This window comes from Emydura macquarii, unplaced genomic scaffold, assembly GCF_026122565.2.
Source record: "Emydura macquarii macquarii isolate MOO-44397 ecotype Brisbane River unplaced genomic scaffold, CSIRO-AGI_Emac_v2 contig_1790, whole genome shotgun sequence".
Classification (NCBI taxonomy): Eukaryota; Metazoa; Chordata; order Testudines; family Chelidae; genus Emydura; species Emydura macquarii.
The window spans coordinates 24,855,073-24,878,393 of NW_027131927.1; the positions used below are offsets into that span (position 1 = coordinate 24,855,073).

At 42.4% G+C, this 23,321-nt stretch overlaps 1 protein-coding gene and 1 long non-coding RNA gene across 5 annotated transcripts in view; both read right to left on the bottom strand.

Moving 5' to 3' along the window:
* The window catches only part of FAM13A (family with sequence similarity 13 member A), a 184,612-nt gene extending 165,709 nt beyond the window's left edge, over window positions 1-18,903 (bottom strand). The window contains exons 1-3 of one of the 4 annotated variants that reach the window (XM_067557168.1): window positions 18,820-18,903; window positions 9,253-9,442; window positions 4,350-4,559 (exon numbers count right to left, since the gene is read on the bottom strand). In XM_067557168.1, coding sequence (XP_067413269.1) covers window positions 4,350-4,559; window positions 9,253-9,409 — 367 coding nt within the window. In that variant the 5' untranslated portion in view covers window positions 9,410-9,442; window positions 18,820-18,903. Of the gene's footprint in view, window positions 1-4,349; window positions 4,560-9,252; window positions 9,500-12,327; window positions 12,387-17,968; window positions 18,057-18,819 lie in introns of those variants that run through there. The other 3 variants (XM_067557169.1, XM_067557166.1, XM_067557167.1) reach the window with 3 other exon arrangements.
* A 99-nt stretch (window positions 18,904-19,002) lies between these two features.
* On the bottom strand, window positions 19,003-20,774 carry LOC137159029 (uncharacterized). The gene is made up of 2 exons (XR_010921523.1): window positions 20,729-20,774; window positions 19,003-19,596 (listed from the first exon to the last, which is right to left on the bottom strand). It is a non-coding gene; the product is annotated as an uncharacterized lncRNA (long non-coding RNA).
* Between the last annotated feature and the right edge of the window lie 2,547 nt (window positions 20,775-23,321).

Sequence of the window (23,321 nt, forward strand, 5' to 3'; positions counted from 1 at the left end):
CTCTCAGCATCCAAGCATAACACACATACAGCTGCTCAGCGTACATACAGATAGATGAAAAACAATGAGCTTGACACACCTCACTTTAAATCACAAAATACCGCCAGCACACCCACAGCTGGGTTTTCACAATGGGGCCAACTTTTCAATACAGACCTACTGAATGGAGGAATACAACAAAAGGATTATACAAGAGAAAGCTTCATGTGTTCTGGAAGGAAAGTTACAATAACAACTTGGTCTGCTAAAAAGAAGTGACCTGTGAAAGGGGATAAGGTTCTTTGTACAGAGCTTGTGCTTGTCTGGCTCCTAATATGCCCAAGAGTCTTTACAAGGCAGAGATCAAGAAACAAAACATGAATGAATAAACAAGCTTATACGGGGGATCCTGGTCTGGAGATTTCCAAGGGGGGGCTTCCATTACAACAATAAAGCCTCCAAGCAGTGATGTTTCCTGTTAGTCTATAGGTTTGATTCACACTGTTTGGGCAGGCAAGTACCAATCAGACTTCCCTGTACCAGTGAGAGCCTTTGTACAGGCAAAGGGAGGAAGGGTCATTTCCTCTGCCATGGCAGGTTCCATTAATTTCTGCCAGGTGCACCATAGGATCCTCCAGTTGGCAGAGGTCGTAATAGGGATGTGCTAGAACCAATGCATCACCTACCCATCTTAGCCATGCATCTTCTCTGGCCAATGCCACTCACTTTTGGAGCAATGATGGCCTGCTACAAGCATCTTGCCAATGTGACAGTGACTTGCAGTGCTGCAAACCCTCTCCTGGTAGACTTCTGCCAGGGCCTGAGGGAGAATATGGAGCAGAGCTAAGGGTATCTTTAGAATATGTGAGGATATTTTATTTGGAACTGTATGAACTGAGAGGTATTTGTGCATTGTGTTCATTTCTATACTTTTAAATCCTCTTTAAAGTGGACATATATAGTAACAACCATAAAGTTAACACACTTTGTTGCCAATTTAATTAAACAATCTTTTTAAACTAAAACTATGGGGTTCATTCACCCTACCTTGCAAAGCAGAAGTTCACTGACTGTGTTCCTGGTTTCCCACAAGCTTACTCTGACATGCACCACTCTAAAGCTCTGCAAGATTCTCAGCTTTCCAAAGATTATATTTTCTGTTCTGCGTAGGTTGTTGTAACACCCTCATCCCCACAGTATCGGGGTCCCTTCCAGTAGTGCATGAAGTGATAAGACTAACCTCTGTCACGTGTGGGTCCTTCTCTCTCTCTCTCTCATCTTCTCCCCAGGGGGAGAGCTGTATGTGCAGCATATTGTTTTGTTTTGGTAGGGTTTTGTTTTTTAAATGTGCATACTGCTGTGTGTTTTTGTTTATGTTAGAGGAGACAGATTGAAGAAGAGCACCTTGAACTTGGAGCGGAAGATGGTGAGGATAGATCCTTAGTTCCTGGGGGAGTTCACTTCACTGGTTTTGACCAGCCCCTGAGAAAGCTCTGTTCCTCCACAGACTAGATACTCAGCGCTGTGGGACTCAGGAGCTCTACTGGGTCGCTACCTCCTTTTGTCTCCTTTAGCTCTGCAGAGATTTTTCTCTCTTATATTTTGCATGCCTTTTGGCATTTAGGAGACTTCTGCTGGACTCCCATTTCACCTTGCATTGCATAGACTTTAGAAAACACATCAAGCCATGCTGACTCCATAAAGCACTTGTTGCTGTACTACATAATTATGGCTAATTTTAAAAAAAAATGAGACTTCTGCTTTTTGTTTTTAATTAAACTATGCCGTTCAATTTAACAGCATATAAAGACATGTAAAGTTTATAATTTTTCAATCAAGTCATATTTTTAGCTGCAGGGATTCCCCTCTCTCTACAGTTGGGCATTTTAAATAAAATTTTTAAAAATTACTTCTAGGCTTCAGATAGATTACAGATGTTTTGACATCAATCCCCTTAAACCTTTCAAAAGGAATTCTAGCATACCCTGAAGTAATCATAAAAATATTTTCCTAGAGCTTAGTTTTAATGGGAATTAATAGAGATTTGTAATGAAACCTTGGTAGCAATCTTAATTCTGGAGTCGCAGATGCGTGGCCCCACACTCAACATTATTTTTAACAACCTGCAACCCAAAATAGATTGACCTATTGTTTTCGCAGTTTGCAAGAGAAAAACCAAAACCATACATACACATTTTGCAATAAATCTGCTGGTACACCCATACGTAAGTAACTGGATAACTCACACAAACCTGAACAGCTGAAACTAGAACTCTGATCCTTCAGCTTCAAAAACAACAGATATCTACCAACTGAGCTAAGGTAAAACCCCTGCCAAAGTCAACATTTCAGATAAGGATAATTTGTTAATTACCTGTATGTACCACAGAAAAAGTGCATTCACACTTCAAACTTTACAGAAAAATTCTGCTTAGCTTTCAGCATCCATCTGGCATTTTTCAGACCTGAGGCAAGCTTTCCTGCCAAAGTTATAATGGAACTAAAACTAGGATTTACTGTGGAATACTGTGGAACCTTTACCATGGAGGTGCTTTCAAAGCTTTCTAATTAAACTACCTTGTGCAGAGACAAAGTTTGTATGTTACATAAATAACTGCACCCATGTGTTTTAAATGCAACAGTGACGTTCAGTGGCCAGCTCTCTCTGTTATAGAGGTGTTTCCCATGGAAATGAGATACATACCAGGAGGAATTCTTCATTCCTAGGGGAAACTGTATGTGGATTCCTGAGCATGAATGGAGCTTTCCAAAAGGCTACCTCTGTATTGTTTATACCACGTGTTGATAATTCCCAATATAACACACTGATACGACCTTTGGGAGGACGAGGTACTAAAAATTTTTCTGTTTCATAACAGTAATGAAATACAAGAGGCAATACAGTTAGATAGAGATAGTAAGTCACAGCTGATGAAATCTTAAAATTAATAATAATCAGTAAGTGTGGCAATAACCAGGAAGGGGCCCTTCTAAACAAGGGCACCTTCTTACTCAACTGATCTGCCCCCTGTGGGACAGCCTGTCCTTGTGTGTGCGCACATGCAGGATGGGGAAAGGCACAAAGCCTTCCCTTGCATTTGCAGGGCGTGCAGTAGGGTCAGTTACAAAAGCAGTTTCTCCACTCCTGGACTGCTTCTGCCCTGCATCCCCAAGAGAACGTATCACCCCAAAGGGGGCAGGGAGGAAGTGGTGGACCATGGTCTTGTTCTCTCCCCTCATCAGCCTTCAGGGAGGACTGGATGAACTGAATCTTATCCCCACTCATTTGTCCAGCAATCTTGGGGTGAGGACTGAGAGCAAGGTGATTGTAACCTTTGCACAGCCCTTTACTCAGGGCTATGCTTTAAAGTGCACACTCTAGTCCTGAATGTATGCAGTCACAGCCACTTTTTTTTACTGCTAAGACACATTTCTAGTACTTTTATCCACTAGGTTTGCTGTTACTGCAGGGCTATGGGGAAGAAAGAAGGGATCCAGCCTCCTGTACCTGGATTAATTAGCTCCCCCCCAAGTCAATGGGATCCACTCATATCCTCTGGCAAGACAGTAGGGCTACTGAAGTCTATTCTGGCTCACAATGAGGCCCCTTTCCAACAAACAGATCAGATCAATGTATCATCATTCAACAGAACTGTTAATTAAAATTCCGACAACGGAATCTGTATTACTGGTGATGATGCATGAACCACGGGGAAAAAGCTAGCTTGACAGTCACCTCCCAGGTTGAGTTTGAGGCTGGCAATAAGGAAGGTGGGGAAGAATAATATTTTTACTTGTCAGATGAAAAATCTGGATATGGACATACTTCACACTGTACATATAAGATAAACAATGTTTGGCCCCCCTTGTGGGTGTTCAGTTTGATGAGCAGGTCACGTTCAGCTATAAATTTTCCTTTCCAAGAGTCCACCAGCAAGTATTAACAAAAACAAGTCTCTGTCCTAACAGAACAGCAACAAAGCTTTGTCCTGAAACGACTGCATCTTACTGTATAGGGCTCACATCTACAAGAACGGTTAACAAACTTATCTGTCCATTTTAGAAAGATTATAAGTTAAGATCGGCAACCTTTAACTGGATTATGGGAGTCACGACAAACAGTGCAGGTTTTACCATTTAAGGAAGAAACCATTTTTTATCTAAAGATGCAATAGCTATCTCTTACACAACCATGATGTTTTCTACTAAAATTGTTAGAAGTGTCGTGTATGCATATGCACTGAGAAGAAATGGTGATTGATGCCAAGGAAAATTCAAAATGGAAAGAACAAGACAGGCAAAGTCTGTAATTCTGGTTCACAAGAAAGGAACTACATGTAAGGTTATCAATGGATTTTATTTTTACTCACCCTGGTAAAGCTGTATGAATCTGGGATGCAACGCAGAAGTGATCACCCCATCTGGCAGCTCCCTCAGAAATAATTTCAGCAGACTGGCTACTGAGCACACATCAGCATCTTTAGCCAGCTCCACTTCCTCCCCACGCTCATATTTCAGACGCAACTGATCCACCATTTTCATGTTACCATTCACCCTGAAGAGACCTTCCTGTGTCAGCCCTGTAATTACATATTAAACGTGAGTAAAACAAACAACATGCACTTTCCTTTGAATTAACACACCCCATTGATATCAATACCCTGCAGTAAGTAACCAAGATACCATAAATATCACAAACCCACCAGACAGTGGATTCTCTGGATAAAGTAATGAATGCTGAAGACCAGATCCTGAGTCCTACAAGTATCTACCAAGCACCCACAAAGCCTAATGATTTCAGTAAACTTGTGAATTCTCAGCACCACTCTGGATTTGGCCCAAATGGCTGGAACCTATTTTCATATACTTCAACTGGTGCCCATTCAGGTCCTGACCCAGCAGACAATTACATGAGTAACTTCACCAGAGTGAGCAGTCCCCTATTGCTTCAGTGGAACTGTTCAGGTAAGTTAAAGAAATCTTCTACATCTTCCATAAAGGATGCCAGGAGAACTACATCATGTTAAAAAGTTCACTACATTCCAAGGATGCTCCTAGATTCAAACACTTAAGTAGAACAACTCCACAAAACTGAAGAGTCAGTATATTTTGAAATAGCACCTCAGTAACCAAAACTTAGCATTCTTTTAAACCAGTTCTGCAGAATTACACTTTCATGCTGAAACTTAATAGTAGATGGGTTAAAAACATAAGCACGAGATGTTTTAAACAGCCAGAAAGAGACATCAAAATACAAGGCCCAACTTGCAGAATACACCTGGCAGAGAAACCAATATTGCTATGTGAAACACTATTCTGACATCTGCTGGACAATGGGAAGCACTGCATAACAGCAATGAATGGCATTTGTGTGTGAGAAGTTGGGCAAAGGAATAAATTCTCCACACAGATAAGATGTCTCTTTATCTTCTAGTAAGACTCTCATTCTGGAAAAAGGCCATGCTAGATGATTCTGGAGAAAAAAGGGCTATTTTTAACCTTTGCAGAGGCACCTTAGCCTCCTCCATAAAATGCCAATTCTGTCTGCATAAGAGCGTCACTAGGATGATACAGCTGACTTACAGCCAGCTAAGCTATCTCGGGTGGGTATTCAGTTCAACATGCATTTGAACAGGTATTTTGTAGTGTGCTGTTCACTTCTATCTTCAGATATGAGCAGTGACCAATCAAGTGTGTCTTCACTCTAGTGAAAGTTCCACGATGGAACTGAATTGGCAATAGTGATGTGTACCTCTTACTTCCCATCCAAATTAACTGAGTTCACATCTAGGGCTGTGTTAGTCATTCTTCCTAGTGAACTTCAACATCTGTGCAGAAAATTGCTCTTCCAGGTTAGCTCAGGAACTCGTGGCTGCCCCAAAAACCATGAGTTTATCCTGGACTCTTCTCACACAAGTGGAAATCTTGTAGAGCTTATTTTCACATTGGAAAAAGGATGGGGATTGTATCTTTATCAGACCATTGCCATCTCAGTTTAGAACCAAGAGCTCACTTGAGCTTCCACCAGGGAAGAGGACCTAATTCAATGAGTTTATGATTGGAGACAGATGGGGACATTTGGGTTTCAGGTCTCTTTAAGGGAGCACAGTGTGCAGCCAACAGTCCACTTTATCCACAAACCAGTAGGATATTATGATGATCTTTTCCCCTGGACCATTAGCTGATTGGCTCCCAAACATCTTCTCCCCATACATCATCCTCACAAGCCATTGGGCTACATGGATACAAAATTGGCGAGCTGGCAGTGGCGATCTCACTCCAATCAACTGTAATACACAGAGCACATCTACTCTGCAATTAGACGCCTGGGACTGTCCCATGCCAGCTGACTCAGGCTCACCCAGCTCGGGCTAAGGGGCTGTTTAATTGCGTTGCAGGAGTTCAGGCTTGGGCTGTAGCCGAAGCTTTGGGACCCTCCAATCTCCTGGAAGTCCTAGAGCCGGGCCTCAGCCTGAGCCTGAACACCTACACTGCAATTAAATAGCCCCTTCACCCAAGCCCCACGGGCTTAAGTCAGCTGGTGTGGGTCAGCCGCAAGTTTTTAATTGCAGTGAAAACATACCCACAGAGTCTCTTCACCCTAGAAAATGGCAGTAGAAGGCAGCCAACAGCCTGGTGAATCTACAGGGAAAGAAGAGTATTTCTCATCATGCAGACTAGAACAATAAAGAAAGTAGGTCAATTCTATTCTGCTGTTGCTTGTCAAACAACAGAGCACATCCCTGGTGTGCAGGGCTCAAAAATGGAGGCTGGAAGAAGAGTATAGTAGCAGGCACACCCCCTTCTCTCTCAATAAACGTAGCCAGAAGGTTAAGGACAGGTGGAATAGCAAAGATCCCTTTCCTCCCTTTTGACCCCTCCCCATATAACCCCCCTCACTCCCAGAAGCCAGGAGTCTCTGTCATTTGGAGTCCTAGAATTTGTCTTCAATCAGTCTCACTTTTGACCTAGGTTGCACCGTGCTAGGCTTACTGATGAATGATCACACGTTGGCTGTTATTACATGCTTACAGATGCATGGTCAGCAATATCTACACAGGCTCTGCTTTGGAAGGCTTACAATCTAAAAATCAGAGATTCACTGAGCAACCGAGAGGAAGGAGTCATGTACCTAGAGAGGAGGGTACTTTCACCAGATGGGGCTCAACCAATCCCATTTCTGATTTCAGAAGAATTGCTCACAGAATGAATGGGGGTGACAAAATGGGGCAATTGATTCACATTTGGAAGGTTATCTTTTCCAGCCATAAACGTAGAGCAGGGTTCATGGGTGGTTGTTTTTTAAAATCCTGCAGAGATTTACTGCTTCTAGTTCCTCCATCTTTGTTCTCCTACTGTCCTCATGGACAGTAGAAAAGAAAATATGTCAGTGCAAAATTAAACTCCAACAGCAAGGTGTCGGGACAATAAAGAAAAGGAAATCTGTCACAGGAGCCACACTCAGAGGTACAGAAAGGAGAGCCATTCTAAGCCTGCAAACTTCAGAGTAGTTTGTTTCTCTCATTAGCCAGAAGGAAAGATGTGAAGCTGTTAAGTTTGGATAATAAAGAATCAAAACAAAAACAAAAAAGGAGGAAGAGTCCCTGAGGAAACTCAAGTGAAAGAAGACAAGCTGAGGGCCAGAAGGGTCCTGTGAAGAAAGAACAGGAGCTGAAGAAGCTGTGCAAAGTCCAGCAGCATCTCGTGTACTCAGGGGAATACTCATTTGAATGGTCATGGCACTGTGGGAGTCTTGATCATCCTTATTACTAATCTTGTCAAGGGTTTAGAGAAGATTTCACCATAATGTATGCTGAGAATTCTAATCAATCATTCTCCAATGTACAACACAACCCCCAGTGGACTATATTGTACCTCCAATCCCAAAAGGTTATACTTTCCACAAGTAACTACATAAAGGCATTACCAAATTGGCCTCCTCATTGATATGACACAAAATGAAAATGAAAGTGCCATCTAAAAATGATCAAACTCCCTCCCTGCTATCCAAATTAGTTAAATGAAAGTGAGCTCCCAAAAAGCAATCACCTCCATCGTCTGCTGTGAAAAAGTCCTAGGGGATGATTCTGATCCCACACCTCTTTTACACCAGTGCATTTCATTGACTGTATTGGAGTTATACCAGTTTACGAGAGAAGAGACTCAGGCCCTTGATTTCTCCCTCCTCCATCACATCTGAAATATCTTAGGGCTTGTCTAACCACTGAATTATTCAGGAACAGCTATTCCTGAATAACTCTTTACGTGGACACTCTTACTCCAGAATAAGCGTGCCATATCCCTGTTTAGCTTGACCCATGTTGAAAGTTATTTGTTGAGAGTTAATCATGAACAACTACTGCGCTGTGAATTCACATCCTATATTAATCCCTATTAGCTTGGAAGTCTAGACAAGTCCTTTTCTAAGTTTGTTTTTAAAAGGTTGGTTGTTTTCTCAAGATGTGGGCTGGAAACCTAAAACACTGCAAGTTAACCAGTGTTACAGAGCAGAAAGGAGAATCCTTAAAAAAGATATTGTTCCACTCTCTAGGGTGAGACCAGAAGATGTAAATTCTTACAGGATGAAATTCACTCCCATGTAGCAGGCCAGCACAAGGTCTAGCCATCATTTAAAGAGCCACATAAGTGATGCACATGTGTACCAATGGCCTTGCACTGCCCTTTGCAGAGGGGTGCATTTCATCCACCAAGAAAGAAGTTCATTCTATTCTACAGCTTAAATGCATGTAAGGAGAGTCTGGCAGTTTGGACGTTTACATCAATACTTCCAGTCTTAGTTGATAAAAAACAAAAAGCCCATTCTAGACCTTACAATTATACACAGCATTTTATTCACTATCATACATGTGCCTGGCTATGTTTATGTGTAGGACCTAGAGTCAGAAATGGTGGTCATATCTGCTTAATTTTAATCAAGCAATAATGCAAGGCTAGTTATAAAAACATTTCAAATTATAAAATGAACAGATTCTATATAGTCACTTCAAAACTCAGCAGATTACATTTGCAAATGTCCCTTTGAATATATTTCCATGTAAAGGCAACCAAAAAAGAAAAGAAAAGAAAAGAAAAGAAAAGAAAAGAAAAGAAAAGAAAAGAAAAGAAAAGAAAAGAAAAGAAAGCCAAATGTAATATTATTTTCAGCACATGGTTTGATCCACAAGTTGGTTCAGTTTTCTTGCCATAAATAAATGAACAGAAAACTCTTCCTTTGAAGAAACTATTAAATGAAAGAGACTGCATTAAATTTACCGTGCTGGGTCAGATATTCTACTGTATTCCACACCACCAATGGGATGCCATTCTTGGTAAATCCCTGCTGCTGGAGGTCCTGGAGACTCACACCGAAGACCTTCTGACAGGTAGCTTCCCTCTGCTTGTTCAGTGGCAGCGATGCTAACTTTTTCATGTCTTCTTTCAGCCTCACTGTTGATTTACTTTGCTTAAGAGAGCACAGGAAAAGAGAGCAGTCGGTCACATTTACTATAGGAGGTTGCATGGTTACAGCACAAGCATATCACTTAAGAATTAAGCTTTTGGGTTTTGAAATAGAACAGTCTGCAGGGCTGGGGTTTTATTTTAATCCACAGCAAAATCTCTATGAAATAGAACATTGTAAACAGGTAGGACATGGAAGGATGGGGGGAGGGAAGTAATGAGGGAGGAGTCCAAAGCTACAGCTTATCTGTAGCTAAGAGGTAGGGTGGATAACACATTGCAGTATCCAAGCTATACTGCTATAGTAACCAATGGGCAGGACTCAGAAAAGATCACTGTATGTCAGCTGCAAAATCAATCATCAGCACAGACTCATAGATTTTAAGGCCATAGGGAACCACTATAATCACCTAGTCTGACCTGCTGTATAACACAGAAAAAGAACCCCCTTCACTCAATAATTTCTGCATTAAGCCCATAACTTCTGTTTGAACTATATACAGCATTATCCTTTGGAAAGACAGCCAGCCTTGACTTAAAGACTGGAAGAGAGATGAAGAATTTACAAGATAAAAGTGTCCAGATAAAATGTAATGGTAACACAGTAAGTGATAGATTTCTAAGGGTAGAAATGTAAACCAGGATGATAGCTTGGGGTTGAAAGGCTAGATGAAAAGAGATCCCCCCCACCCCCCACCCCCCCCCAAAAAAAAGACAGCAGTAGCTTTACACACCACACATCGCAGATCTTTGCATGCAGAAGTCCACAATTTATAAGCATGGTTTAATTATTATAGGTAAGCAGAACATAACTCATCTACATCCACTCAACCAGCATTTTTTAAAAAAGTGTTTCCACATACTTGTGGCATCAAACTTATTAGCAGATAGAAAGACTGGTGGCAATGACCCATGACACAAAGGAATTCAAAGTGTGGAGCATAAGAAACTGCTGAATCCTAGAACATATTGATAACAAGCAGGTATACTGATACATCACTGAAACTTGTAATATTCTCTTCCTATAGAAGCGTTCAAAGTCTAGTCTGCGAATTTTGTGTTACAACATGTAGGGACAGAACTATTTAGCAATACATCTATTGTTTTGTTTTTAAAGAAACATTAATATTTTCAAGTCTCTTTAAATGCAACATGATGTTTCAATTCCACCTCCCTAACTGAGTATTTGCCCAGACTTTGCTATTAAGCCAAGCTGTCCTTATTCCAGCTACAAGAGAGAGAATTTGCAGTGAACCTTACCAAGACTGCTGGATCTTTTCTGCTAAGCAGAACTTCTCTGAAGAAAAGTGTGTGCTAGAACCAGCTGTTTGATACCAGGACCTAGCAACTTCATGCTATCTGGTATGTAAAGGACTTTCTTGGACTGTGTTTATCTATACAGAAGATGTTGCTTGTGTATCTAAGGCTACAGAACAAGTTATAAATATTCCATATTATTTGAGAAAGGAAATTAAAAATTTTGTTGTAATGATCACCTTATCAATACATATGATAAATAAGTGTAGTCAATGTTCAAATTCCAGCTTCCACTACCTGTTGCCAAGAGGCCTTTTTAAAAATAATATATCTTATTAGAATTACAAGTGACTGCCATAAACTATTTTAATTTAAGTAACTTAAATACCAAGGCAAAGATTAGGTTGTATGGACCAGACAGATAATAATAATTTGCATCTCTGTAGCACCTTCCATCAGAAGATCTTGAAATACTTTTCTATTTAAGACCCCACACTTGTAAACATTTAACACATGAACTTAGCCTAACATCATCACTAGGAGGCTAGTAAGTGGTAACCTATCTCAATTTTACAATGGGGAAACCAACACCCAGAAGGATGAGGTGAGTTGCTCAAGCTCACACGAGAAGTCTGTAAAAGAGACAAGAATAGAATCCAGATCTCCCAGTCTTATCCCTCAACAGAGATTAGAAATGCTAAACCTATGTCAGGAATTACACAGGATACTTTGGCTTTAAACAAAGATTTATACGTAAGTATGTAAAATACAAAAGTCTTGCCTCTAGCAGAAAGAAAAACCTTGCTTAAGTGACCAATAAGAAACCATTCCCTGTGGCAGTCTCTAAGCAGCAAACTAAATCCTACCTAGGCTCAGCTGGGGAAAAAAATATCAAAATATTGTTATGCTTGTCTTTTTTAAATTCGCTGATTCCTGTATTCAGTTCTTTTTTTTGGATAAAGATATAAATGATTGGGCCACTTAACCATTTTTTGCTTAATAGCACTGCAAAGTGTAATAAAAGACAGCAGTATGAATTTTAGAAGACTAGTCACACACTTCAGAATTTTTTTCACTTCAGTGCTTTTTCAACTTCTTCCCTTTTACAAGTTTATAATTAAGATCATTAGAAATTGCCATTGCTTTAAAAAAATTGTAAATCTAAATTTCACCATCACTAAACTCTGTTTCGAAGGGGCAACAGCTCATCTAAACATAAAACAAAAAGAAAAGGCTAGGATCAAAAACAAAAGAGGAGAAATCCCAACCATACCACTTCAGTTTACTGAATTAACCAAAAACATGTCAGCTCTAGTATATGTATCATCTTTCCACTGTAACAGCCCCCAGACTAGGAGTCCAATATAAAACAGAAAAGAGAAAACCTGTATTTGAATTCAGAGTAAAAGTGAGAGAGGAGCTAGGAAATAGATCTACAGTGATTGGTTCATTTATATTTGCAAGATAAAAAAGTAAGTCAACCAATCTCAGGAATGTTGATACCATCTAATACCTTCCCCTGGAGATGCAAACACTGTCAAGTTTATGCAGTTTAATAAACTAGTAGCTAGCAGAGGCCTCCCTCTGCATACTTGGAGTAATCACAGCATACAACAGACAGTTTGTACTCACACAGATGGCTAATGCGCCTGCCCCCATTCTTTCAGGAAGTGTCTGGACGAACTGATGAAGATGGGATGAAAGCATTAAGCAGAGTACTGAAGGCTATTAAGATTCCATGCCAGGAAAGCCTTACAGTTCAGGAAAAAAGAAAAATATCCAAAAAACGGGCCAAAAACTGCTAAGGAACTCTTAATGTTTTGTTCCACGAATATCCTGAGAAGTTAGCTTTTGCTTCTTAGATTCAATACACATGGCTGGGATCAGCCCCTGCAGTTGAAATCTGACTCCAGGGAGTCTTTTATTGGCAGTCTGGAGGAGTCATGTGACTTAGTACTTAAATGTTGACATCTTTTCATTAATTACCAAGCTTTTCTTACATGCAAGCAGGCTTCTCCAAAAATTTACAGATGTGTCCTACAACAGAGTAGCATCACCCTGACAGCAACCCCATCTTGTCTCATGCAGAGGCTGACACTCCGTGACACTGCCTCTTTAGCGTCATTATTCCCATTTCTGATTTAGTGATGCTAATACTTCACCCTTTCTTCCATCCTGTTACAAAACTCAAATATATGTTCAGGCTAAACAAATTTCTTTGTGAAGACTCCACAGTACATTACTAACCAACACACAAACGTTTCAACTTTCTGAAGCAATGCTGATTTTTCAAAACAAAATGCATTCTACACAGAGTGTACATTGCATATGTCATTTCCTCTGTATCATTTTAACTGCTCCATTTTTCCTAACCTAGTAAACTGCAACTGCCATTCAATTCAGGATAGCAAATGCATTAATTCTTTTTAAAATTTTGGCAACAAAATAATTAAGTAGCTATTTACAAATAACCATGAACCTTTTTCTGGATGACATAGGAACGGGGGCAACATCTAGGTTTTTTACATTGATGGGGCATGTTCCTGCAGAAATGTACAGTGACATCTTTCACTCAATACATTCAATGGTTAAAGTGAAAAAGTCTTAGACATCACAGTTTTGTCACCAATATATTGTACGATTAAGTCAGCCTTGTAAAATGTGTCCATTCACCCAGGGATAATTTTTTAATTATTATTTTTAAAACAGATGAATGTGTTATCTTCCCCCCCACCATTAGCCTCAATCACAGCAAAGAGCAGGCATGTAGATTTTGTGCATGAGCGGATACATTCTCATATAAGGTTTCTTAAAGCTTAATTCTCTTAACTCCAAATTCAGTACTAATATGCCACCTCATCTCCATCCAGTAATGTACTTAGAAGTACCAGGGTAGAGAACAGTACCATGAGATCCATTATGTGACCTGAATTTTGAAATCCCTGTGATACCCCTCATTCCCCTTTCCTCTCCCCTAAAGCTTAAATGGCACAAACATAATCCTCCTCTTCTGTGGTATTGGTGAGATGGCAAAAGGAAGAGACACAGTAATGGCTTGTCTACACAGAGACTTAGTGCATGGCAAACCAGGTGTAAAATCTACAGTGTGGTAGCTTGCTGTGCACTGGTCACGTGGACCCTGCTACCACATATGTCAAAGTGCACTACAGAATTTCTAGCATGCAGTAGCAGGGTCAACGGCCAGTTAGTGTGAGGCAAAATAATGCACTGTGGATTCACACCCCGGCTTGCTGCTGTAGCCAATGATAGGGTTGATACTTTCATACACATGCGCAGAACTTAAGTACAGTTAACCACACACTAAATCTCTCCATGTAGACAAGATGTAAAACAGTAAGGGGGAAACAAGCATGAGACATGCTACCAGTAACTGACAGTATTCACAGCATCTACAAAATTGCAGATGGCAACACTCAGAAGAGAAGTAGAGAGAGTTCCAGACTCTGCCCAGTCCCCCTCCATTCAAGAGTTTGATTTCCAGCAAGTGTCAGAAATTTCTTAACTAGGAACTGAAATTCAGGGCCAGATATTCCAAACAGCTCAGCTCCCATAAGGCATCAAAATAAACGCCCAGATCTGCGAAGTGCTGAGCTCTTTTGCATATCCGGCGCTCTTTTGGAACCCCAATTCATGAGAGCACTTTAGCATATGCTTAACTTTAAACACATGCTTATAGTGCTGTCAGGAATACCACTGCTTTCCTGAATCAAGGTCATAGGTGCCTAAGCAGAAGTTGAGCTCCTTTGAAAATCTGGCCCTAGGAGGTGGGCTGGGTCACCAGATACAGGAGCATTAAACTTCCAGAGAGAAGATAAGGTGTCCAGACACTGAGTGAAAATGGACCAAAGAGAATAGAGTTTTTCCAGAGGTAGGTGGGAAAGGACTGAACTGCTAGTCCGAGGAGAAGGGGATTGGCCCACCTGATGTCAGCCATACAAATGTTGCCTGGGGACCAAGGATATTTTTTCTGTAAGTGATTTAATCTTTTTTGTAATGAGGTGAAATTATTAGAGTCTCCTACATTAAATGTCAATTTTCCTTTAAGAATAGTTTTATCAATTTAACACATCCATTCCCTCACTTTGTGGGCTAAGGTAACAGTAACAGACTATTTACCTTAGCATGCGTGAGCTGTCTTTTAGTTTTCTATTTTCTTTAAGGATATTATGGGACTCAAGAGTGGGTTTGAGTCAATCTCCTCCTGCTCCATTCCCCTCCTTAGTCTGAGCCACTAACGTGCTTTTCACAAAAATCACACAGAGCTGTGTTTCTTAACCCTCATTGTGGTTACACAAGTGAAACCAGATAACGTCTCAGTTTGGGATCTAGACAACAGTCTCTGGGAAAAAGACTGTCAATGTGGACCTCACGAGCAATGGGTTTAAACCATGATCCCGACATAAATAACAAATGTTTTATTAAAAGGCTTTTATAAACCTATTTATCTGAGTGGACAGGAAATTCTCAGTTCCATAATAGTGGAAGAACAAAAAATTACCGGTTGGCGGAAGGCAGCACGATGAGTGGCAGAATCATACTGTGTTCACCAGGGAGAAGTTCTCTCTACTGCAACTGAAAGATGCAATTAACATGAACTAGCAGGAGCAAGAGCCTGCACTTTTTAAAATTAAAATTAACCTCTTCAGAGAGCTGACGACAAGTATAGGCATCTTTTTCTCCTCTATCCCTCTTCCACACAAGAGATGCTTTCCAAATGCTGCTATTCCCCTTCCCACCAGCACTTACTTTGCCCACTGCAGCACCACAACTCAACCTCTCTTTGTCCACGCAGTCCAATCTTCTCTTGCACCCACCATCCAATACCAACCTAGGTTTAAGCATTCCCTGAGCCTTCCCCTGAACACATGTTCTTGCATTATGAGAATTGTTAGAAGGGAAACATGCTGCATCAGCAGCGCCAAGGATCAGTTATGTTTCTGACACCGGAAAAGTAAGGCAGAGACACTGAAGTTCTTAACTGCAGTGAACCTCCCTATGTAGGAAACCTTCAATGATTTGCCATAACTGACTCATAAAATCTGTATAGAAAAAAAATCAACAGCAATCATCCCTATTACAGAGAGCCATAACAGAATCCCTGTATGACATCCCAACACTGCTTTGGGATTTTTGGTTGTAGTACTGCATCCAACTAATGTGGTAAAGTCACAGTGATGCAACATAGCAACTAAAACATTGCAATGTAATGCCATATTCCACTATGATTACCTTTTGCTTCTACAACAGCATTTGACATAATATTGCCTCTCACTACCTCTTCCTTACTGCACTTCCTCCGCACTTCAGAATGGCATACTGGGTCAGATCAATGGTCCATCTAGCCCAGTATCCTTTCGACAGTGGCCAATGCCAGGTGCTTCAGAGGCAATGAACAGAACAGGTAATCATCAAGTGATCCATCATGTTGGCCTTGTTGATGGACCTATCCTCCATGAACTTATCTAGTTCTTTTTTGAACCCCATTATAGTCTTCGCCTTCACAACATCCTCTGGCAAGCAGTTCCACACATTGACTGTGTGTTGTGTGTGAAGAAATACTTCTTTTTGTTCATTTTAAATCTGCTGCCTATTAATTTCATTTGGTGACCCCTAGTTTTTGTATTATGAAAATGAGTAAATAACACTTCCTTTTTTACTTTCTCCATTTTAGCTGCCCTTTTCTATGCTTTTTCCAATTTCAATATATCTTTTTTGAGATGTGGTGAGCAAATCTAGACACAGAATTCAAGATGTGGGTGTACCATGGATTTATAAAAAGGCAATATGATATTTTTCTGTCTTATTAGCTATCCCTTTCCTAATGATTCCCAACATTCTGTTAGCTTAAATGTGTCAGGCAGCAAGCAGAGCATTCCTGTCTGGGAAGCATTTATGCCATCCCAGAAACAGCCAGTACGTGCAGGGTTCTGATCAGTCTCTGCATTTCACAAGAGATATATATAGGGCGCCCTAGAGCCACAAGTTGAGTGTCACTGGCATAGATGCATGACCACAAGTCATGCCAAGCTAGCTTTGATCACATACAGATTTCCTGCAGTTCACAACCGTACCACCACACTGCCTGCACAAGATGTTGCTCGATGGCTTTCGAAATAATTCTGTTGCAATCCAGAGGGCATACTTTGCGCAGCTTGATATACACATCTATATCATCTTCTCTCTAGTTAGAAGTAATTACTTACACATGATACAAAGACACTTAGGAGCACAAGTAGCTCCAAAATTATTTGCCTACGCAAATTCTGAAACCCGCAAAATAAATAAATAAATAAATAAACTCATATTCACTTTCATTTGGATATGGCACAGAATCTAAACTTCAGGTGATGAATCACTACTCCTCAGAGGAGAGGAATGGTTGGAGTAGTATTTAAAATGTTCAAAAGAACGTCCCCATGTCTCTGAGCTCCCCACAAATAATTCCCCTCTTACACAGTATGTAATATCACATTAGTTTAAAGGAACTATTATTCATGGTTTCCATCGTGACACCAGAATTCAGCATTTCCACCATAGTAGCCCACCCATGCACAGGAAGACGGCTTTGATGATGGCTAATCCATGCACTCTTGGACCCATCCCCATTTCTTTCTTGACCATACAGGTAAAGAGCCAGAGGATTCTTGGCTAATACAGTGGACAGCAGCAGTAAGAAAGTAACTACTGCCAGCCACAGTGCAGACTAACTTTCTGCTGGGCTGAAGGGCTTCTTTATTCTCAGTTATTTTTCTTTCTTTCTTTCCTTCTTTTTTTTTTTTTTTTTTTTTTTTAAGTGTCCTCTTCCTGCTAACAATCTCAATGGGCAGAGAGTATGTGCATCCCTGGATACCATAGCTTAGAGCAGCAGGTAAATATATAAACAGAGATACTATGGTGATTAGTACAGTGATTAGCACAGATGTGACAGGAGATTAAAGGAATTGGACAGGACAAGAAACCTCTGGTGTGGTTGGAGTGCAGAAAGTACTGGAAATGCACAGACTGACCCAATCTGGTCCATTTCCTCTCATAGCAACAGTAGGTAAATGAAAGGGATATTATATCATAGTTTTTACCAGATAAAATCAAAGCTGAAGGTAGAACAGGAAAATACACTGTACTGTAGTGAACCAAACCTGCACTGACAGCAGACTGGACTGCCTAACAGCACTCTTTAAAACACCTAGCAGTTTGCCTACTGGTTAGAAGAACACAGGGCTGGGAGACATAACTCCTACATGCCATCAATTACCTGGGTCTGGGCAAATCCTGCAGGGCCATGTTTCCAGAAGCTGCTTCCACGCCTGAGAACCCAAACCCAGGTTTTTGATGTTTGGAGCCCCTAGAAGCCAAGCCCCTGCGATTAGGGGCCCTTTTGAAAGTGTCAATCTTAACCTCCCTGCCTTAGTTTCCCCAACTGTAAGAGTGCTGGTTATTTCACCAACGGGGAGAGGGAAGATCCATTTCCTAATGCACAAACTACCATCATCATTGCCAGCGTTGCAGAGGCGCTAGGCACAGCCCAGCCGCCGTGCCCCGGCTCTAGCTCCTGCGAGAAGAGAAGAGAAGGTCCCAGGGCACAGCGCGGACAGGAGCGCCCAAGGCGGAAGCGCTACGAGATCCCAGCGGAGATTCCGCCCCGCAGCCAGCCAGCCACCTCAGTGCACACAGGGGATGCCCCAGCCCTTGTCTTCCTCTAAGCACGGCTCCTCGGAAAAGGAAAGCCCGGGACTCCGAAACGGGTGGCGGGGCGGGGCGGGGATTGGGCTGCCCCCCCTTCCTTTCTCACCCCCGCCTGCGCTCCCCGTGCAGCGCAAAGCCAGGGGTTCCCGCGGGGGTGGGCGGTGGAAAGGACCGCGCCTCCAAAGCAGTGAGCCCCCCTCCGGCACTAGCTGGGAGTGGGGGGGCACGCCGTGGCGGGCAGGCTGGGGAACGCTGCCCTCCCTTAACCAACGGGCTCAGCCCAGGGCGGGGGGACGGTCACACCCAGCTAAACCTCGCTGCCTTCGGAGGGGAGGGGGCTTGCATCCGCTCACTAGCTAAAGGGCCTCGGACCGCTCCCCAGCAGCTCCAGCCGTCCAACACGCCGCCGCCTTCCTGTACCTGAGTCGCAATGGGAAGCTGCTGCTGCTGCTCGAGGCGCTTGCCAGCCTAACGGGGGTGGCACCTTCCGCCTCCTTGCCTGCGCCGGGGGGGGGCCCTCGCCTCCCCGCCGGGCTGTGCCTGGGTGGGGGAAAAGCGGGGGCCCCTCCCCCCTATGTTTGTAAACACACTCCACGTGCACGCTGCCTCCCAGCGATTCACCATCGCTTTTACGGCCCAGCCGCCGCCCTCCTCCCTGCTCGGGAATAAGGCGCTACGCTGAGCGCTTGCGGTGGTTCCGCCCTGGGGCCGCCCGGGCAGCCGCGCCCCGCCGTGGCGTCTCGCGCCCGCCTGCCCACACCACGTTCTGCGGGCTATCCGCTCCCCCTCGCGGGAGGGTAACAGCACAGCGGGGGGGCGGCAGTACCCCCCCAACCCCCAAGGGACAAGTTAGCGTTCTTCCAGCGCCTCCTTCCTCGTGGCAGGGGGGGAGAAGCAGCCTGCGGCTGCACAGAGCCTGCCTCTGCTCCTGTGAAAGTCGGTGAAAGCAGCGGGAGCTTTGCCATTCACTTCAATGCCAGCTACATCCATCTCTCTGCCCCTGCTGGCACCCAGCAAGGAGGGGCGCAGCCCTGCAGCAAACGCTATTTTCTTCCTCTTACAATGCTGACAGCTACGTTGGCTGCAATGCATCCCCGGTGCTGAGTGCATGGTTGTTATGGGATGTGCAGCAGCAGCCAGTGCTGGCTTTTCCAGGACACCCTGGAAGACATGCATTTGGTTGCCCCAACAGGTCTCCTGTGAAAGTAAAGACTATAAGTGAAACTGAGGGCTTGTCTACATTTACTTCCGAGATTCAGCGGCGGTCGACTGGAGTTACACAAGCTACGCAAAAAACATGCCTAACTCCCATCAATTTCTCTGCTTCTGTTCTGCGCGCCGTCTTCACTGCACTGCGCCGACGCAGCATGCGTCACTTGAGAAGGTGGTCTTAATACGTCGATTTCTGGATCGACTGAGCGGATCTTCACTGACCGCTCAGTTGATCCAGCGAAATCGATCTGACGGTGGCGAGTGGTCAGTGAAGATGTAGCCTCAGCCTAAAGCCAGTTAGTCCTAGCCTAACCCTGAGGGCTTCCAATAGCAGGGGAGCAGATTAGCATGAGGAGTGACATGGGTTTTCCAGCTTCTTTCACTTTTAATCAACTGATGCTGCATGACTGCAACCACCCCAGGCTGAAGGGAGCAAAGCATGGCACCTCACCTGCCCAGGCACAGTGGAAGTGTATGATACCATGTCCTAGCCAGGGCATAGGGAAAAAGTGGGGGTGGGTCACAGAATGCATAAACCTGAGGAGAATGGTGGGGGCCTGACCTGGAAGAGGAAGGAGGCTATAGCAGCAGGAAAATAAAGTGTTCCAGCTAAGGAAGAGGAGAAAAGGCCCTTGCCTTAGGGAGACAACAGCTTGTCCTTGCTGCTTACTGTCTGCTCACTGTGGCTAGGCAAGTGATAAACTGTGACAGTCCCACCATCACTGCCTTCCTTTTTTTACACTCATACTTACAGATGTCCCCCTCCCACTGCTCCTGCCAAGCCTCATTCTACCTCTTACCCCAACTGAAAACAAAACAAACCAAGGCCCTGATCCTCACAGATGTTTAGACTCATAACTTCACTGGGAATCTGAGCCCCTCTAACTAGCCAGCTGTGCCAGTCCTTCACCCCATTCACTTTCTTGCAGGTTATTTTCTTTTCCCCAGCTCTTCCTGTTTGTGCCTTTTAGAGTGTAAACCCTCTGCAGCAGGGACTGTCCTATTTATGTTTGTTCAGTACTCAGCACAATAGAGTCCCAAACCCAACTGGGGTCTTTAGGCACTTGTCTAATACAAAAAAAAGTCTTCTTAGCATTTCTAATAGCAATATACATACATTTGTACACAAGCTTCCTAGTTCTGGCATGCCTTAATAGCATGAAGGATTCTAAAGAATAAATTATCCAAACAACAGTGGAATCAGCTAAGAAGAAAGTACTCTAATTGCTGCCAGCTTTTGAACTGCTTAGACATAGGCTAGAATGACAACTGCAAGTGTCACCATTTTGCTCGTTGAAGGCACTTGTAGCCAGTGGGAACACAGGAACTCACCTGAATTTTAGCTTAGCCTATATGCATACATTGTGAGATAATTAACACTTTAGTTATTGGACTGACTTAACTTTGCAAAGCAGATAGCCAACAATTGTGGGCACTCATTTATGTTTACTTAAATGGGACTATTGTGCTTAAAGTTAATGAAATATGTAAATATGCTTAAATGTTTTGCTGGCTAGGGGCCTATGTAAGTATGACTAGTGAACATTTTAAATAAAATAGAAGTTTTCTGCTCCATGCAATTATGAGTGATATATGCTTCACTTTTGATGTCTTTAGCTAAGAAAAAGTACAAAATGTAATAATATTCTCAAGCAGAAAGTCCAAATGATCTGTTTGTGAGTTGCTTTAAAAAAGAAAAGAAAGTCTTTGTCCTCAGTGCAGCTGATCTAAGGAGAAACTTTGTAGATGAAAGTTTCTGGGCCGTAAAATAACCCTTTGATCTCAATGAGAAAGAAGACCAAAGAAGCAGTGATAGAGCTGGAGGCATTTGGGAAGCCTGCAGCAGTATATTAGTTCTCACTCTTCTTGCTGGGATCTGCAGATTTGTGACCAGCTCCCTGCAGATCTATAGCCTACATAATCATTATAAGCACCACACCTTGATCTTTCCTCCTTTACTGAGGAGCTGATGCAATATGTTTTCAGCGAAGGAAAAAACCACAGCTTTTATTAAGAAAGTTTCCCTTTTACCCAAGTTTATACTTGGAAATTGAAGATAGTCACCTAAATTCAGTTCAGAGGAAGAGTTTATCTATTGTAGCAGATGGAATAATTTATTTTAATGGACTTTAATCCTAAACCATGCAATCCCTGCACCTATGCTTCTCAGTTACTGTTGGTTTTTAACTATTACTTTGTCAGAACAGCTGATAAATATTGCATCCTCTGAAACTAATTCCTAGAAGTCAAACATTTCTATTTATTTCTGATTCAAAATCATTACAATGTCACCTTTCCAACAGTGTTCCTGGATCTATATTTTGACAAACTTCAAAATTAATTGCAATTAAACTGATGTAGAATAAGACTGATCCAAGGCTCTGTTGTATTAAAAAGATACCATTCAACAAAATAAAGCACTAAATCTAAAAAGCCACATTTTCCATTTCCAATGCTAGCTTCCTGCACTACAAGGACCTAAGAGCTATCGGTGAAAGATGCTTTGAATAACAGAAGTCCGCGCAGTCAATGATATTATTATGTAGAGACCACTCTGACAATTCTTGTAATGTGTTTCCGCAGAGACTTCTACTGTAATGACTTTGATTCAGGCTCTCAAGAGAATGTTCATATACACTGGATTCTATAGCTGCTGCAATGCAAGCAGTTCCTATTGGCCTTCACAGGAGTTGCTCATATGCAGTGAGTGCACTATCAGGCCCAAGTTCAAACAGATGAGAAAGGGTGAAAAACAAGGGGAAAACAGAAGGGAAGGAGAGAGAACAAGTCTGAGTAAGTCTGAGATACAAGCCTGGGAATTATGCCAGGATTGAGCACTCCTAAGTAGCTCAATAAGGAGCCCAAGTACCTTTCATGATGGGAGGTCTGACTAAATCAAAGTGGGCCCCTCGCATCTGGCAGCCAAATTCCAATACTAGAGAAAATAGTTGAAGTCATATGCCTCAAACCTTTTGGCAGAGGTTCAGGAACTCAGACTAATCAGACACTGAGGGGATATATTCCCGATTCATAGAGTGACCTTCTGAAAATAACTGCAGTTTGAGTAGCGCACACCTTTTTTTTCAACTTGCAAAACCCCTATAGAAGAGCCACAAAATCACCAATAACTTGGAGAAGGCAGAACTGCTTGCACAAATAGCAGCCAGGAAAGAGGGAATTTTCAGTATTGCTTTCCCTAGTCATTCAAAAGTCATGCTTCAGGCCCCTTCAAACTCATGAAATTGGCTTAAAAACATGACATGAAATACTGAATTATTTTTTGGTCTTCAAGATTTTGAGCATTTAGGGGTTACATTTTCAAGCTTTTTTCTGCAACCACAAGGGCTAGAAACTTAAGAAAAGAAAGCAAGAAAGTGAAAATCTGCATGTATTTACTTCAAGGTCTAGATAAAACTCTCATTGGAATATGCACTTCAGCACTGGAACTTGAGTAAATTCTGATCTAAAATACAGGGCACATTTTCAAAGGAGGGCAATAGTGGTGCATCTATAACCAGCATTATTTACACGTGAACATTCAGTGAGTGAATGTACAAGTGGATAATTAGGTGTGCAACATTATTTAGGGAGTCTTGTTGAGAGCACAGAAATAGGAGAAGAGATCTGGGGTCCAGTTCCAGCTCTGCCACTGACGTGCTGTGTGACCTGGAATAAATCACTTCACCTGTCTCTGATTCAGTTTCCACATT